The sequence below is a fragment of the Lytechinus pictus genome, chromosome 1 (assembly GCF_037042905.1).
Source record: "Lytechinus pictus isolate F3 Inbred chromosome 1, Lp3.0, whole genome shotgun sequence".
In the NCBI taxonomy this organism is placed as follows: Eukaryota; Metazoa; Echinodermata; class Echinoidea; order Temnopleuroida; family Toxopneustidae; genus Lytechinus; species Lytechinus pictus.
Window position 1 is genome coordinate 42,069,320 of NC_087245.1, and position 20,238 is coordinate 42,089,557.

The 20,238-nt window shown below is 37.1% G+C and overlaps 1 protein-coding gene across 1 annotated transcript; it reads left to right on the forward strand.

The window, feature by feature from the left end:
• The first annotated feature begins 590 nt into the window (after positions 1-590).
• Positions 591-19,160, forward strand: LOC129267480 (uncharacterized). The gene is made up of 15 exons (XM_064104748.1): positions 591-966; positions 2,116-2,184; positions 3,196-3,294; positions 4,795-4,998; positions 5,700-5,888; positions 6,619-6,816; positions 7,259-7,596; positions 8,721-8,943; positions 9,651-9,764; positions 11,919-12,085; positions 12,622-12,744; positions 13,458-13,569; positions 15,663-15,759; positions 16,481-16,580; positions 16,989-19,160. The coding sequence occupies exons 1-15, from the start codon at positions 591-593 to the stop codon at positions 17,142-17,144; spliced, it is 2,565 nt and encodes an 854-aa protein (XP_063960818.1). The 3' UTR covers positions 17,145-19,160.
• Positions 19,161-20,238: the final 1,078 nt, after the last annotated feature.

Here is a 20,238-nt window from a genome sequence, read left to right on the forward strand (position 1 = left end):
GAACAATAAATCAATGTCTATCAAAAAACACTCTTATACAGGTATGTTTTCAGGTTGCCCTTGAAGGTGGTCACTTCAGTGACCACCTTCAAGGGCAACCTGATATGATAATGATCATTATTGAATGATATCATGATCTAGGCCTACATCGCGTACATGGAGGGTTCTAAAACATGAACTTGTTGGTCATTTTTATAGGCCTATACACAATAAAATTGTTGTTTAAAATTTTACTCAACGCTGTCTACTATTATGAACCTTACAGTAATTGCTCAACAGTTTAAACAACCATACTTAATTTATTGAGAATTAAATTTTAAAAATCAAACTTTGCTGTCTCAGATTTCAAACATTTGTTTAAACTGTTAAACAACTACTGTAAAATCCATATAGTCAATAGCGTTGTATACACATTTTAAATAGTGTTTTTATTTTGTAGCTAAAAGGCTGTGAAATGTTCTTTATTCGATAAGAGGTTCACCTAAGTCAAAAATTCAGAGCCCATATCATGCCTAAAGTCCTACAACTTTTCACAGCTATGTAATTGTTGCTTACTGTGTTTACACCTCTATGATTATTCAAGGAAAAAAATGTCTATCATTATTTTATACAAAGACCAGTGCGAGAGTGGTAACTTCTACAACTACACCGGAGAGATCTTAAGCGATGGTTATCCCAATGAACTTCCACGTCGACTGTACTGCTTCCATTTAATTCGGATCCATGGAGCTGAGACAATCAACATTACCATCGCCGATGTTTATTCCAGTGTTTCAACAAACAATCTAGTATCTCTCGGATACGGATATGAAATTCCTTCACCCGTTGTCTACAGCAGCCCCGATGTTGTTTGGGATTCAAGTATGGACGTGCCCACTCCGTTAGTTTTCAATAGTTCTGCAGCCTGGATTATGGTGAAAACACATGATTCATTGGGCCTGAGATATAATCTGACAATAAGTGCTGGTAAGATGTTTTTGAAAGATTGTCGCATGTAATTCGCTTTGACTGATTGATTTATTTTGTTTGTATAGGCCTACTGATTTCATGTGCATCTTACCTTCATTGTGCTTTAAATATCTTTCTTGAAAAAACAGTTAAATTATTGATAATACGTTTTCCACTTGCTAAAGCTTTCTAAATCATTTAGAATAATCAAAATATTTGATTAATCCGATGATATTCATGAGTGCACACTTTTCAAGAAAGAACCTTATTCAATTAATATTATCAAACATACAAAGGGTATGTTATACCTTATATCTTCCCAAAGGGGATTTCATCAATAATATTGATATTGTACTTTTTAGTATAAAGGATTTGATGATGATGGTGAATATTCGCCAGTGGGCATATAGAACATGTAGAAGTTGCATAACAAGTTTAATGACATATACATACATGTATATTATATTTATTATGAATTGATAATTTTGATATGTAATCTATTTCCACAAGAGTGTTCATATTTAAACGAAGGTATATTAAGACAATTATTGAAAATTGAGGTCCAATGAAAGTTATTGTTTGTATTTGTTGTTGTTGTTGTGGTTTTCATTGTCATTATGATCATCATTACCGTTATTTTCCCTTATTATCATTATTGTTGTTACCATCACTAGGCTCTAATTATTATCATTACTAATAGAGGTAGAAGTAGTAGTTCATTATGATTATATATTTTTCAATATATCATCATCGTCACCATCGCCATGTTCAATATTAACATCACCTTAATCATTATCCTCCTAAGTATGTCTCTTCCTTATCCTCTTCATCGTCCGGACTTTTCGCAGACGGGGAAACTCTCTACAACGCACCAATTACATTGAAAATGCAAGTCAAATCACAATGGAGAGCTGAGAGGCTATTGTCGAAAGTTGGTGGACCGGGAATAACTCTTGACTTTGGACAACGACATAATTTGCAATTGTTCGGCCGATGCAAATCTTCGGATGATCTGCTGTCCCAGTCCACCAACTTTCGACAAAAGCCTCTCAGCTCTCCATTGTGATTTCAATTGCATTTTCAAAGGAATCGATGCGTTCTTAAGAGTTTCCCCGTAGTAAATACGAAAACTATCGTCATCATCATGCGTTGTGCTTTCTTTCACAGATGGTAATAACTGCATTGATATCCAATGCCCCGTGGGAAAATGCAGTGATGTCATAAGAGATTATTCATGTAAGTACGCACTTTTAAGGGATGAAAATATTAATGATGTTCAAAACATTTAAAAAAAAGAATTTGCAAGTCGATTTTAGCATCGCGATGCAAAATCGGTATTTTGTTTGTTTGTTTCTTCTTTCTTTCCTCCTATTCCATTTTTCTCCTTTTCCCTTCTCTTTTTTTATTATATCATATATAGTAAGAGTAAAGGAACGGAAAGGCGAGCAGATAATATAAAGTTACATTCTGATCAAGATCATTACATAAAATTTTAATCTCTAATAATAGCAAACTCACGAGAGTTTGGCTGGCCAAACTGCATATATCTTACAAGGAACCATGATGTAAGAATAACACCCCCCCCCCCCACTTGTGTTGTCAGATTTTGACAGTTGAAATACGGGACACTTTCTTCGCGGTCATGCCAATGGCGTATAGTGAGCCCTCAAAATGGAGGAGGCCAGACATGGCATTTTGTGCTAATTCTACATGTTAAACTCATTATGGTACTAATTATGCCACTAATCCAAATTGAATGAAGCCTACTAATGGATACCATTTAAAAAAATAAACTTTCTAGGAGCACGCACACACACTCTGCGTTCATGACTACTGCTGATTACGGAACCTTTCTCTACATAACAGGTTTAACGAGAAAAAAAATAACGCTTACATTTTCTTTATGCACATGAGTAAAAAGTAAAAAGGAAATGAATATTGTCTCATAAATGTGTTCAACATTGTGAAATGCGGGACAAAACGGCGTCTAAACATGGTCGTAAGGGACGCGGGACGAAATTGTGAAGTACGGGACTATCCCGTGAAATACGAGACATCTGGGCTCCGAAACACAAAGCATAACGATTGATCGTACGCTTGATTTTTACGATTGATTGTACATTGTAGTCAATGGAATCAATCGTGAAAATTTGTTCTACGATCATTGCTAAGCTTTGTGTTACGGGCTCCCTGCCCCCTCCTCCAATTCATGAGATTATTCTTGTATTCTTTATATTTTCATCAAAGGCCCATGTTACCGTACGTGTCACAACGGAGGCGTATGCAACTTACACGGGGAATGTGACTGTCCACAAAACATATCGACGGGGGCAAGTTGTGAATATGGTAAGTTGCACTTTATTCTCATGAATTTTCCAGTAGTTTATTCATCGGAATGTCATTTGGGCAAGGAATTATTATCTTTATGATTATAATTATTATTATTATCATTTTCATTGTCCACAACTTGATGTTCTGTTGGTATATAAAACAGCAACCGGACTTATTCCAGAAATGTAGGGTTAAATGAGAACTATATTGATTATGAATGTGGTCTTATTATATGTCAATGGAAAGGTAATGATGTGGGGATTATCAGTGGGTCATTCAAAAATAACGAAAATAATACATAAGGTGAAAATCGCCGATTAAAAAACGCTCAAAATGCCTCTCCGAAATATGCCTCGCATCGGTCTCTGAATTGACTTGAATTTGATGACGTCACTTTCTGTACGAGATGCGTGATTGGCTCTCCCATGCACGTGAAGCTCCACTTGCATGCAAAACCTGTTGCGAGGGTACGTTTTCTCCACACTGTCACTGAATACTTCGATCACGAAATGAAAGAAAACCCAGAATTTTATCTAGATTTGGATTTTCAAATTGATGATTTTGAAGATGAAGAGAATGATGATGAAACGAACAACAAAGTGACGTAGTTGGAGGTAAATTGGGGGAATTACGCCGATGATGATGAGTCGGACAATTCAACTTGCAACACGATCACATGCCGATTCGCTACCTAACTCATGCAGCTGCTAAGTGCTAGCTACACCGCGCGGGCCAAATTAAATTCATAAAAATGAATTACCACACTGTCCAGACAGAGTCTCTTACCTCTGTGACTATGAAGAAGGAAAATAATGATAAAACTGTACTTACAAACAAGTGAATGTAATCCGAACCTGAAGGCAACTCAACGAATAGCAGCAGACGATATGCACCGACGATAAACTTCATGTGGCTGGGATAGATTGTCACTCGTTCTGTTAGATGTAATTTTTATCTCATTAATTTGACAAAATTACGAAACTCGGGGAATTATTTATCTATATAAAAATATAGTAACATCTCGTATTATTTTTAAATTACGATAAAACCTTTTAAAAGCTCGTATATGTGATCGTAATCAAAATCACAAACATGCCGTATTGCTTGCTCGCCTTGGCTGAGAGAGTAGATCTATGCACGTATTGCACAGCTCTCAATCAAGCTACGCATGTTGGGGATCTTTTACATCTAATTTTAATTTACCTCAACGTTTTCCTTCAAAAAACGTTTTATCGTAATTTAAATTTTTTTTTTTGATGAGTTACTTCCTGCCATGTATTTAGTTGAGTGCAGCAATGAAGGTCAATTTATTCCTGAAGGAAATTAGGCCATGGCTGGGATTCGAACCCATGACCATCTGTTTCAAAGTCCAGATACCAATCTGCAGGGCCACAACGCTCCGCTTTCTACTTTGACAGAGTTTACGTACTTTGAATGATATAAATACCTATGCAGTTAATTTCTTTCTGGGATTGATTAAGCTCTTTACCCTTTATCCTGTTTAATTTGCACCAGTTCTTTGTAGAATTCCTGACTATCCGGCTCATCTGATCGAGTTGACGGATCGATCGGATGCTACTGATTGCTCTTCACAAGCGCTTATTCTCCAAGACGGTAAATGCAGTTTCACATGCGAGGATGGCTTCAAACGAGTGGGTGAATCTGTTGTAAGATGTTTAGAAAATGGAAACCTAAATTCTTCTCTGCCTAGTTGCCATGGTAATATCGTTCCCTTGGTTTTCTTTACTTTATTTTCATTCTCAAAGTGTATATGAAGAACCATTTCATAGACGATCCATATTAGGTTTTTTAGCAAATAACTGCAAGGTATGATTCTGATTATGGACCCCATGGAAGAACAGTATAGTCATGTCGACTAAACTGAAAATGGGTTATCCATCCGTTTTGCTTTTTTGTGTTTTTTATACGGAAAATGAATACTATACTATACTATACTCTCCGACCAGTACTCGATTAGATGCAAAGCTGAACGCTTTTGTTGTTCGCTTGCATAACGTTCGACCTTCACTTAAAGTCATACATCTTCTCCTAAAATGAAGCAAAGAAAAATATATCCAATCAAAATATAAAGTGCATTTTTTTTACTTTCAGCAGTAAGGTTGGGTTTTAGTGTTGGGATTTTTGTTAAGTAAGTGAACTTAAACCCTTTCTTCTTATTGCATTTGTCAAGCACACCTAATGTTGAAGTTGACCGGCGTGCTAACAATCTGTGAATAATGAATTTAAGATAATCATGAACAGATGAACACTTCCAAGCATAACTTTTGGAGAGGAAAAATATGGAACGAATAGCCATTTGGGGGGAGAAAGAAGTGGAATAATAACCGGCTACTCCACCTCAAATGTTTATTGTTTTGATTTGAACTAAAATGGTCTTATCAAAAATGATTTTCCTCCAGTTGCATGTGATGTCCCATTGCCACCGGTGTCCTTAGTTTCAATAGAGGGTAATTGTTTGGACGAGGATCGTGTGGTACTGGAGGGGCAAACGTGTACCTTTGGATGCCAGGAGGGGTACATGCTGATGGGAGAATCTTCTCTGACGTGTGGATCAGATGGTGGATCGCTATCTCTCCCTGAGTGCCAAGGTAATAATATCACAGTCTCTGTAGCGAAAGGTTGGGTGACGGCGCTTCGCGGTTTAAGGGGAACCCTACCCTTCGTCCAACATCCCCCCTTATGGGTTTGTTTAAAGGGTGCATGTATCGAGACTTTTTATTTAATCGCCATTCTAATTAGTTTCACTGAGTTCTGAATTTCTATCCAACCTTTAATAAGCCATTTTAAGGAGGCTATCGTCCGGAATAGTTTATTACCACTTGGTCTACAGTGTAGGACAGCCATTTGGTCTAATATGCAATTGGTCTAACGTAATTCGGTCTAATATCAGTTGGTCTAATAACCAGCCTCTATATGATTTCGTCAAATCACTGCACAAGGAGACCATGCCAGCCGGAATACATTTTTAAGGTATGAAGGTCCCATAATATCAGAATCGCCGTTCTCTTCAAAAACTGTCTACTTACATAATGATCTGATCGGTATTCAAGGGGCTCTGTGCTTCAAATATTTTTGTTTGCTTGGTCCCTACTGTTTATTTTCATCTGCAAAATGTAACACTATTTTTGTGAATGTGAATGTCATTCTACATGTTGAAGTAAGTAAAACAAACAATCCATTCTTATCTGACTTACCGGGCTATAATTTTGATTGAGTTAGCAGCAGAATCAATTATTTTGATTTTATATCAAGGATAAACCACCACCATGCGTCGAAAACTATTATTCGATCCTATGTATTTCTTTCATTTAATTGCAGTTGTTGTTTGCGATATACCAGCCCTACCATCTGATCTCATGACTAGGCCTATCGATATTGGATGCCAAGGCTTATCGACTATCGAATATAGTATTACGTGTGAATATTACTGCCAGGCCGGTTACATCCTCAGTGGTATGGATCAATTATCGTGCAATGCCAAGGGACAATTGACCGGGAATCTGCCTTCTTGTGAAGGTAAATATACATGTAGTTCAGTGGTGCAGCGGGGTCTGATCTGGGATGATGAAAAGGCGGGATATGCATGATATTCCGCAACACATTAAACTTTAATCCCCATAAGGTGGTGCTAGGTTGAGTGGACGAGTTATACAATCTCCAATACAGAAACAACAAATAAAAAATGAAATGTGTGTTTGTCTAGCTGTTTCTTGTTCAGCAGCGACCCCGGAAGGCTAATGTACTGAGAATGGCGATAATGATGGCGCTGATCATGGTGATTGAGATGATGGTGATGATGGTGGTAGTGGTGGTGGTGGTGAAGATGATGATGATGATGATGATGATGAGGACGATGATGATGATGATATGATTATGATGGTAATGATGGAGATGGTGATGATGGTGGTGATGACGATGATGAGGTAGTAAAGTAGTCTTTTTACACAAACATTCCTAGAACTTCCGAATGATGATGATAATGATGATCATAACGACGGCGACACAAGTCCTGATATCGACGCCACAGACGACGTCAACAGTGATGACGACAAGATAACGACAACAGAACCTTCAACAATGGGGTCGACAGAAAGCACCACGAGTTATGCGGGTTTGACGACGATGGAGGTCGTGATGATTGCCGGCGCTGTCCTGGGATTCGTTGTCGTTATCAATGTGGTAATCATCGCACTCTGCTGTAAGCCAACCTGCTGTCGAAGTGGTAAAGAAGAGCGGGAACAACCACCGATGCCAATAGTCTTAGAGTCCATAAACGTGCCGATTGAAGTTGAAAATGTAAGCTTTTTATACAATGTGTACTGTCTATATTGGAATGTGAGAGTATAAGGATATGAATTTGTGTATAAGGGGTGCATGTATGGGTGTATTTGTCAGATATTACACACATAAAATGGAGAGTTAAAGGGATCGTTTCACTTTGTGAGCAGCTGATTTTTAAAATTCTCAAATGAGATGAAACATGTGTATGAGTGCCTGTATTTGTCCTAAAAAACCATGAAATAGACCACAATATAGGATGAAAAAGTCTAATTTAGATACAAGAAGCAATTTATTAGCCTGATTTTGAGAACCCGTCTGTAAGACGAGTTTAGCTTATTACCAGTTTTCTCCAATTCAATAAGTCCGTTGGCTGTGTCTGCTGTGTGTATCTCATACGTGTATGCACACACTATTATTAGCTGCACTGGACATTCAGTGTACCTTGTACACACTGTATGTACGTCATGATGTGTTCATCTATAGTGTATGTGCTGTGGTGCACAGATTCACTGTATACACATAGTCATTGGAACCAACCCCCAATTATTTTCAAACCTTGGTTTACATCTCCATTTTTTTAAATAGTTCCTGTAGATATGATACTTTGAAACTTTTGGGATGGTATTTTAACACTATAAGCCTATAATGTTTAGCCCATTTTCAAGAACCTAAATGATAATTGTTTAAGTCAGAACAAAGTGAAATGGAGCGGTTTGAAAGGGGGGGGGCTGACCTTGCAAAAAAAAATCACATTTTTGTACACGGTTTTGGAAAAGTGGGGGACCCCTTCCCCCCCCCCCTCCGGTTCCGCGGCCCCTGATAAAAAAAAATCACAAATATTATTAACAAATTGCATATCTTAGAGTCGCTCCTTTTATCATTAAACGATGGCATTTCCGATGTAGCCCTATCTGAGTCGAGCGAACTACCTGTTCCCGAAAAAGTGAATCCCTACCCCGGGATCCCTACACATTTGAAATGTCGACTTTTGGGGGAATATTATTGATACCATTTTGTTTTACTTAAAAAAGAATTAACAATAACTAGTTTTGTTTCCATTTTTAAGTATGGTTCCGCTATATTCCATTCTTGAAGATTTTTTATATTTTATTATTTTCCTTTACGAAATTAATTCCTAGCGTTATGGACCCGGTCCATCTGCTGATGCGCTGAGAGCAGATGAAACGCCGTCGTCTTCCGAAAAGTACGATAAATATAAATTCCCGGTAGGACGACTTCGCGGGCTCCACTTAGCAAAGAATCTCATTGGCGGCGGGTCGTTTGGTCAAGTTTACCGCGTCGAAGCGGTTGGGATCATTGACGGTCAAGACAGGACTACAGTCGCGGTAAAGACGCTTCGAGGTTTGAATGAATTGAAATTTGTCTGCTTGTTTAGTTCTCTATTTTATTTCATTTTTGCTTGTTAGTTTTATTGGCATATTCTGCAAGAATCACGTTGTTAAAATTCTATATTGTCTGTCTGATCTTGTGCATTTATCAAGAGAGTCCTATAATTTTGAAACAGATCGGTTCGACATGGGAAATCAACGGATGCTCTTTCCATGGGGGCTTGTATAAGTGTTTTTTATGTTATTTGAATTTCACCTAAGTATAAAAATTGATATAACATAACGATTTTCAAATGCAAGTGAACCAAATATACAGTCTATTCGGTGGACATAACAGCATATGTGTTGCTGAACTTTTTTTTTCTTTGGTCATACTCATGAAGGTGAGATTTTCACAAATAAATTGTTTTGTAACAGGAAATTCGCATTTTGAAAATTACAGTTTACAGTTATTCTGTCTTCTTTATACAGGGTAGCCCTTTCAATTCAATATTGTTTTGCCAAGGGGCCCTGATCTTTGACAGTATTTTCTGATCGTTCAACCTGACTAGCCAACAATAATTACTTGCCATATTAGTTTTTAATTTGTTGCTTTCTATCTTGAATAACTTTTATACACACAACCCCATTCTTTTTTTTTTTTTTTTTTTTTTTTGGGGGGGGGGAGCGTCATGCAGTGATCCACAAATTCTGCTAATATCATCCCTTCTCTATTTGAAGATTCGCCCTCAGACCTTGAAAAGGATAATTTCTCGAATGAACTTGAGATGATGAAAGATATACCACCTCATCCAAATATCATCAAGCTACTTGGGTACAGCACAGCTGAAGACGGTCAGTAACACTTGCATAAATGTTATTTTCCCTTTCGTCTCCAATGTTTTCGTCTCGCCTGCATAGCAGAGCGAGACTATATAGGCGCCGCTTTTCCAATGGCGGCGTCGTCAACATTGAAATCTTAACCAAGGTTAACTTTTTGAAATGTCATCATAGCTTAGAAAGTATATAGACCTAGTTCATGAAACTTGAACATAAGCCAGTTCGTAGTTCCAATCTGCGCATGATCAGAAGATTCTGCGCAGTTATTCTGTCTGATCAGAGGAAGGTCATTTGTACTAAAGTGACATGGTGGTTTTAAACTTAGTGAGATAAGCACCATCCTTGATATCTTGATCATTCATATATTATTTTGAATTGTGCTTTTCATTTACATCCACAAAAAACAATGCGTCCACGAACGACTGGTATTTCACAGTTTGCCAAGTAAATTATACAACATGCTATGATATGCATTCAAAGTAGAAATGCAACAAATACCTTCTTAGACTTAGAGCGTTCAATGGTGTGCTATTCTAGTCACCTGATCTTTTCAATTTCTTCATCCTGCTATGTAAGGCATCCTTACATAATATCTTGCTTTGAAATCTGCCTATCTCAATGAAAGAAATGAAAGGTCATTTGACCAAAATTGTCCATGTAGTAACTACGAACTGGTCTATTACTGAACATCCTGCTTGAGTTTCAGGTCACATGATCAAGGTCAAAAGTCATTTAGGGTCAATGAACTAAGACCATGTTGGGGGAATCAATATCGAAATCAAGGTTAAGTTTTGAAATGTCGTCATAACTTCTTAAGTATATGGACCAAGTTAATGAAACTTGAACATAAGGATAATCAAGTATTACTGAACATCCTGCTTGAGTTTCAGGTCACATGACCAAGTCAAAGTTACTAAGGGTCCATGAACTTTGACCATGTTGGGGGGTATTTGTGGAATTGTCATCATAACTTTGACATTTATAGATCCAGTTCATGAAACATGAACATAAGAGCAATTAAGTATCCCTGAACATCCTGTACGAGTTTCAGGTCACATGACCAAGGTCAAAGGTCATTTAGGGTCAACAAACTTTGATAATGTTGGGGGTATTTGTGGAATTGTCATCATAACTTTAAAGTTTATAGATCTAGTTCACGAAACTTGGGACATAAGAGTAACCATGTATCCCTGAATATCTTGTGCTTGTTTCTCGTCACATGACCAAAATCAAAGGTCATTTAGGGTCAATGAGCTTTGGCCGTGTTGGGGGTATTTGTTTAATTGGATCATAACTTAGAAAGTTTATGGATCTACACATGTAGTTCATGAAACATAGACATAAGGGTATTCAAGTATGAATGATTGTTAGCACATGTCTTAGGTCACATGATCATGGTCAAAGGTCATCATGTTGGGTCAAGGACATAATATTTTATTATCATATGAGTTTAATCGTTTGTGAATAATTATTTAATAGCTTTTTCCAAAGACAGCATTGCTGCTTTATCGAATCGCGTAATGCAGGCGAGACTGCCAGAGGCGTTCCACTTGATATTTTTTAATTTAAAAAGATACTTCGCTGACACAGCGCCATATTTTGTAAGGCACGGTGCAAACTATGGCATCATAATCTACACCAACGGCAACCACTATTAACAAAATGCTTGATGACGAATAAATAAGTTTGTACAAGGAGTAAATTGGCTTGTGGGTCTACATTGTCATGATCACATGTTAAGGTGACGCCATTTAATATGTAATTTTATCTAAAATAAAGGTTAACATTCAGTACCCGTAGGAGTGTTTCACTTATTTTCAGTTTTGGGCTGCTAATTACAGGGGCGGTGGTTAATGAGGGCAGATGCATATGCCCCTTTATACTTTTTCTTAATTACCGGGGTAGTGAAAAAGTACAAATAAAAAAGAGGAACGAAAAGGGTAAACTATGAAGAAAAGGGAAGAGAGAGAGAGAGAGAACATTTTTTTTCACAAATAGAGGTCTTGGTCGGCATAACTCTTACTGTTGATGTCATATTTAAGTCGACTTACCCCATCTCCTATCATGCCTATTATCATTCCCTGGCACTGCTCCTGACCCTGTTGTGTCAATTGAAAAGAAATATTCGACAATAAAAACATATTTCATGTATATTCTCCGTTTGCATAGGCTCTTCCTACATTATAATGGAATATTGTCCCAATCAGAGCCTGCGACATTGTCTGATGCAGCTGTCTAAAGAGAATCGTCGGCAGGACGTCTGCGTGTCATCAGAACAACTTCTTCGCTTCGGTGTACAAATCGCCGGTGCTATGGAATTCATTGCTCAAAAACAGGTATAAATTGTCAATGATAATGCTAGCTACCCCCCCCCCCCCCCACCGTTGGTAATAATAAAGAAGTTCAAAAGATTTCAGCCAGCCAATAGTAGTTCACTGTCGTTTGAAACAAATTCGTTATAATCTTGATAATTCCTAAACAGGGGACCACAGGGTGCATGCAACACCCCACCCTCCCCTCGCCCTCCTCTCTACCGTCTGGGAACACAAAAACAAAACATTGTAAAATACAAACCGGTTTGAGCCTTTCAGACTTCCTTTTTTGTTTGTTCATTTGTAAACCGCCTTTCGGAGCGGACAATGTTTTTTTCTTTTTCTTTTCTTTGTGTTTTTCAAATATTCGATGAAGCCAATGCCATACCAGAATGGTCACACCCCCCAAAAAATAAATGTAAACCGACTGTATTGGTTGTTGAGAATATGAATTTATTTTTTAAGACTTCCATTTGTGACTTTAAATGTCTCTTCCACGGACTGTACAGACATAATTTACAAAATGGTAAGTTAACTCAATTATCTTTATGTATTTCTAGATTGTCCATCGGGATCTAGCGGCACGGAACATCCTTTTAGGATTGAGGCTCGAGTGTAAGGTGGCCGACTTTGGCCTGGCGAGGAGTATGAATGACGATGAGGAATACATTATGATGTCAAGGGTAAAATAATATGAAAGTAAAGAGCATATATCTCTATCCGAAGTGAAAACTGCGTACTAATTCGGAGTGATGATATTTTGTCCTTCCCCTTTTTTATTCTTAGTGATGTGCCCCCCCCCCCTGCTGATATCTTGGGTCTGCTTCTGATTCCACTCAACGACAATTTGGCACAACACTTCAGTGCTCTTTAATGTATTGTATGTGTCATTTTTGTTGTTTTAGTTCAATTAGTACACAGAATATGGTCGAATATCTGCAGGACACTGGAATAATTTGATCCATTTTCAAAAGTTAGATAATTATGTATTCCAAATGGGTTAGAACTACCCCCCCCCCCAAAAAAAAAAAATAGTGTAAAATCATGAACACATAGTAGTTCTATTATAGATAATTATGATTAAAATTTCTTAATCTTTTAGCTACATAGTTTGTAAATAAGAACGAGGACCTATAACATAGCATTGGGGTAAGTAAAGTAATTTTTAAAAACTATTTGAATTATATAGGAATTGTCGTTATTTTTATCATAATGAATAACGGATAATGATGTTTAAAGTGTGAACTATATTGACTGGATTTGTAATTGATTTAGACTATTCGGTATTTTTCGAAATACAAGGTTTTAAAAAAAGTCTTTCAAAACATATTTCCCACCTCTTTAAAGCACAAACACTTGTTTATAACACCAAGGACTTTCTCCGTTTTTAATTCAGAGCCGTATGCCCATTCGATGGATGGCGCCTGAATCTCTTAATCATGACGTGTACTCAACGAAGAGTGATGTTTGGTCTTTTGCTGTAGTCATGTGGGAAATCTTGACACTTGGTGAGATCTATCATTTCTATCTAAACGACTAAGTTTTCCAATAAATATTTAACAAAAATAGGCGCCATATCCGTCTCGTAAGAGATGCTTAAGGTTCACAAATGAGGGGGGTTCACAAATGAAGGGGTAAACAAAAATACAAGTTAAAGAGGTTAAGCTTTTAGCTTAATTCTTAAATGTTTCGACACTCTTGCTATCTCAGATCTCTCGTGGGAGGGAATTCCAGAGTGAGGACCCTGCATGGATGAATGCCCCCCTCCCCCACTTTGTTTTACATTTTGGAACTGTAAGAAGACCAGAGTCACTGGAGCGTAAATAGATCACGTTCTTATATATTCATTGAGACGAATATACTTTTAAGATAATTTTTGCTAATCCAGTTGGGGTTCTGTCTCTCAATTAAAGTCACCCTTCATTGATTGCCATCCTTTAAAACATAGAGGGTTATAGACATGTAATTTTACGCATTCATCTCTTGTACCCATGGGTCAAAACGGTTTTGAAAGTGGGCGGAGCTTAGCCGAAAGTGGGCGGGGAGCCACCATGCAAAAAGACATCACAATCAGATGGTCATTTTCACGTTTTTGTACAGAGGGGGCTGAAGCGCCTCCCCATCAATTCCGTGAACTCTGATACTAAATAAACAGTTTTAGAATTGTAAAATATAGACCTATGTCTCACCAATACATCATTAACTACGATCTTGAAATAGCAACTCAAATTTTAAGATTACTCATTTTGTCACAAAATCGGCGTAATACTTTATTTTTCCATGTTGTAAAAGCTAAAGCACTTTGGATCAGTTTCGGGCACTGGCGGATCCGGGGGAGGGGTTCACAGCCGGCCCGTGCGCCCCCCCCCCCTTGAGACGGACAATTTAAATTTGTAATGTAAAATGCCGTTAAAACAGAAATGTGTTTTGGCTAAAACCCTTTTTTGGGGGGGGTTGTCAAATTTTTCCTCGGGAAAATGTTTAATGAAATTTTTTATAATGTTCACCAAAAATGAGCACAAAATCCTTTAAAGGAGAATGAAACTCTTGGAGTAAGTTAACTTTTGTGAAAGCAGAAAAATCAAAGAATAAGATCAACAAAAGTTTGAGTAAAATAGGACTAGCAATAGAAGAGTTATGAGCATTTGAATGTCGAGATCACTAATGCTATGGAGATCCTCCCATTGGCAATGCGACCAAGATCTATGATGTCACAGATGAACAACTCTCCCCTTTTGGACACTGAAAATATACCCCAAAACATATCTTTTTGCTCATTCTAATCATATATGACAAACGATTCATCAATGATATAATGTTGTGAAACCTCTGTACTTGTCCTCTCATAAAGAGAACACCTCACCTTGTGATAGACTCTATAAAAGTGATAATATAAGTGAAATAAGTACTAAAGTAATGAGAAAGTTGTACGTGTGTGACATCACAGATCTTGGTCGCATTGCCAATGGGAGGATCTACATGGCATTAGTGATGTCAATATTCAAATGCTCATAACTTTCTTATTATTTATTCAATCTTCCTCAAACTTTCAACAATATGTTTCTTTGATTTTTCTCTTTGATATGGATTCAGCTGGTTTCAAGGGTTTCATTCTCCTTTAATTTCACTTTCGAAAATGCAAAAGCGCCCCCATGAGAAGCTCGGTCGCTTCGCTCCTCGCTAGGATAGGAATTAAGTTTCTTTGAAAATTTCAACTCGTCTTGTCCCCAGGAAAATATTCTGCGTACGGCCATGCTCACTATTTAATCTTCCTGGACTTTCACATAATTTGGTTCATTTTCAATGGGTTCAGGCGTTTATTGCGAAGAATATTGGTGGACAAACTTCATAAACAACAAACTTAATTTCAATATCTAATTACCATGGTTTAAACTGTTAAAAAGCTACTGTATAGTGAACAGCGTTGTGTTAAATCTCAAATAGCTTTGGACAAAGTAGCGCCGAAAATAAAAGAGTATTCATTTCCCCGTTTGAGGTGAAATGTTACGACTTTGCAATATATCTGGCACAGGAGGATAGGTAATCTCAATACACCCCCGCAGTCCGGTCATTCAATATTTCTATCTCTCTTGCCAACCAGGTGCACGCCCTTACACCGGGATGGACATCCAACAAGTGAAGATGGCGGTAAATATGGGGTACCGATTGCCTAATCCAGAACATTGTAGCCAGGATTTGTGAGTAGATTTGATTAAAAACAAATATTCAATTCGACATTTATTTACAAAGGTACATTTCCATTGATACATTTCTAAATGTTACATTAAAATGAATGCGACAATAACAGCCACTTATTTTAGCAATCAACCAAACGAAGAAATTAAAGTTTTGATAACCTTATATTTACAATATTGTAGGCCATTGGCGTAGTAGTACGCCAAAAAAATCGAACTCTTTAATACAAAAGTATGATTTTGTGATAGATTTTGACATAATTTTCAGAAATGACCATCATCTGTGCTTTAATGATCATGATGATGGAGGCCCTTCATTGCTGGAGATCTCGTTGAAAATGTATACATGTGAACAAATTTGTGTTACAATTGGAACTCGTCACCCTATGAATTGTTTGATTTGTGCCATGTACACTCTTCAAAAATATATCAGTCAAATTGACTAGACCAGTAGTCAGCTGGGTGCAACTGGTATGTCTAGTCACATGCATTTCTGACATATATTCTAGTCAGAAATATCTCTGTTCTAGCAAAATACGACTAGAAAATAGTCAATTGACTAGAATTTCAGAGTGTAAAGCAATTAAGATGCCCTACAATATTAAGTGGGTGCCTACTCGTAATATTGCTGGAGCCACTGTATGTCGGGGTAACCAACCTCGTCTTACCCTCTCCACCCTCAAGAATTGTTTTGTTCCCATTTTTATCCTACCTTTGTTTATAGATATAACTTGATGCTAGAGTGCTGGATAGGCAACCCCGTGGGAAGGCCGACGTTTGGCCAAATAAAAGTACGACTAGACGATATGCTGATGACCCCGAATGTAAGTTTGACTTCAGATGTACTTTTATATTAACCCACTTAAAAGTATTTTACGGTTATTTTCTTTAAATCGGAGAAAGGAATAGATTTTATGGAATTGATGGCTAGTAATACTTTTTTAATCGACGCAAGTATGTGGAATTCCTCTTTTTGTTAAAATTGGTTGGCCGGTTTTTCTCTTTTGGAAATTTCTAACCACAGAAGGCAAAAAATGTAAGTACATGCTTTCGTGATACCAACCATTACTTTTGGTAATGCCTTAATTTTGGCACGGTCTTCCTGATCATCAAATTCACAAACTTCAAACGATTAAAACAAATCACTCTCTATTCTTCTCTTTCTTTCTCTCTCCACTTCTTTCCCTCTCCCTCTCTCTCCATCCATCTCTCCCTATATTCCATTCAAGTAGGCCAACATCTTAATGGACAAGTTTGACGGCACTGACTACGATTACATGCCGATGTCCGCTCTCGCTGATGACGTCGACATGAACGTGATGTCGCCCACGGATACAACTCCCAACTTTGATACGCATGGTCTATATAAGATACCAGCTCCCATGTGAGCTGTGATTCTATACGTACATTATATAAATGATATTTGTTTGAACTTTAGTGTATTTCTACCGATTATCCATTTTAATTTATTCTCTTTATTAAGTCATACACACACTGCAAAAATTCCGGTGTTGATTTAACACCAGCCCGGAATCTATATATATATGTCCACACCAGAGAATTATTGAAACAACACCAGTTTGGAATCAAACCGATGCTGTTTTATACTAAATGGTGTTATATAATCACCTATCTGATGTTAGACTAATACCAAAATCGGTGTTGTTTAACACTTCTCTGGTGTGGACATATATAGATTCCTAGCTGCCATGGTGTTAAATCAACACAGGAGTTTTTGCAGTGCAAGTAATGATAATAGTATTCATATATTTAAAAACGCTTTACTCGAGTATTTTATTATGTTTTTATTGGTTTGTTTGATATCGACAAATTTCTGGTTATGTTGAACATTATTTTAAAGGACTGATTAAATAAAATAAGTGTCAGCTGATTTCTATATGGGTGAGGGGAAACACCCCCCCCCCCCCTTCACGAATGAAATGAGGAGGTAGATGAAAGATTGCCTCCCCCTTCCCCCATATTCACTCCGACAATCAAGGAATGACTTTTCTGATATAATCATAATCTTTGGTGTATTGTCTGCCTGATGCAAAATTATAAAAGATGGATATATTGTATTGATATATTTGTGTCGTTTCAATGAAATGTCACCATCTTCTTAATCATGTGTACGCCTGTATTACTTATGATTACTCAGTTATCTTCATTTTGATTCATATAGTTTGATGCCCAATGTTCAGTGGCGTACCGTGGGTCACGGCATTGGGGGGGGGGGCACCAGCAAAAATTTCGAGTCACATAGGGAGCGCGCAAAGCACGCTCAGTTGTCAGGTATACTGACCTTATATAGATTTTTTAAGGACATGCAGTGCCATTAAACGGATATGTATCTCACTGATTAAATAATGCGAGCGCAAAGCGCGAGCTGAAAATTTTTGATATTTAGAGCTAGAAAGGGACATTATAAGCAAATTTTTTGTAATCATGATACGTAACTGCCTTGCTAAACAAATAATGCGATCGCGAAGCGCGAGCTAAAATTTTTGTATATATTGACCCCAAACAGGGAAATTTAAGGATTATATTTTAGAATCCATTAAGAGTATAAATATCTCACCATAGTCATCTAATGCTAGTGCCATCCTTTGCTGATTTTGTTAGAATTACATCTAAGCCCAGTCATGAAGCACCTTTTGTAGTTATTGTAATCATGATTGTCATACGCATCAAATACTGCGAGCGCGAAGCGCGAGCTGAAAATTTAGGAAATTCAGATCTGAAGAGGGGCATTCTAAGGCTTGTTTGTAGGAATTCCCTAAGACCGTACGTATTTCACTAACCAAATGATGCGGGCGCGAAGCGCGAGTTGAAATTTTTGTATATATTGACCCCAATCATGGATATTTTAAGGACTATATGTTTTTTAGGAATCCATTAAGAGTATACATATCTCACCATATTCATCTAATGCGAACGTTAGCTCGGACAGGAAATGTTATATATTAAGACCTTAAAATAGGGCAATCACTTTAAGTAGTCATGAAAAAGAAGAATATGTCAGTTGTCACTACATAAAACAATAATAACTCGAATTGCGAGGAAATATATTTGTTGTATATTGATTTGAAAACGGGAGGTTTTAGTACAACATGATTATATATCTCGTTAAACAGTCTATGCGAGCACCAGGAACATTGAAGGCACAATGAAGCAAATAATGTTTCATAAAGTTATGAAAAAATGCTTCTTATGTAATATAACATAATATAATATAACATAACATAACATAACATTATTTCTTTCAATAATTTCTTCTTTCCCCACTACGTTTCTCTTCCTTTTTCTCCTTTTCCCCGTTTTTTTTTTTTTTTTTTTTTTTTTGCCAGCCGATGGGGGGCACGTGCCCACCCCCCATGCCCCCCCCCCCCCGTATTTACGCCACTGCCAATGTTTATCCACTTCTGCTTATTTCCTTTTATGGTTGTTTCATCACGTTTTTTAATTACTGTGCAGCATCATTTTGCGTCTCTACCAACTTTGTACATGCTATTTTTAGATAAAATTAAAATCATTATATAGAGAGAGGCGTATTGATAGCCGTGTGAAACGGAGATTCGCCGTGCATTTTTTGCGAACTTTAACTTCTTGATGCATACATGTACCTAAAGATTCGTATGTTCAGTAATATTCTTATTTCTAAGTTGATTTTGTTTTGTTATTTGTTTCTCAGGGCAGCAAACAATTATTTCTTGTCGAACTGGATGTATTGCACATTGTTATTTTTTAGTATTATAATATTTGTGAGTTCCTTTGTTATTTCGTTTACTTTCCCTTCACGTTTTGTGTGCCTTGAGCATATATAACAAGATCGATAAGACGCAAAATAAATTGCATTTATCATTCTTCTGAAGACAGGAACACACTTGTCGAAACGTCGAGTTTGGGTGGTCCTTTTCAAGACCAAGAATTGCCCAATATACATGGTGTACCATTTAACCCACTCCATATATCATCATTTGTTATTAATTTGCTTTATTTGTCTTTAATTTGAGAGATTTTGATCTAAAAAATCATGTCAATCAATTCAATTTGAAATACATTTATGTTTCATTTTCCTTTAACTAAGATATCATTGATTTGTATAAAAGAGATATGAATTTATATTAGTTAGTCACTTACCGATTTATTGAAGGGAACCTTCATTTAAAGGCTGTGCTTTTTGTTTGTTTGCTTGCTTGTTTAAAAAAGAGAGGTATAGGTCGTGTAAATCTACCCCCCCCCCCCCCCCCCGTTATGCGATTTACAATAAGATGTCACCGTTTGGTTGCCCCCTCCCCTCCCCACCCTTCCCATCGTATAATCCTGTCACCTCCCCTGGTTATCATAAAAATGTATTCTTGAGAATACAGTGAAACGTATATCATTATCATTACATGCCACGTTATTGGCTTTAGACCATTGGCACACAACATATTTACAGAAATTCAATTTCTTTTAATACAAGAAGTTAATAGTATACCT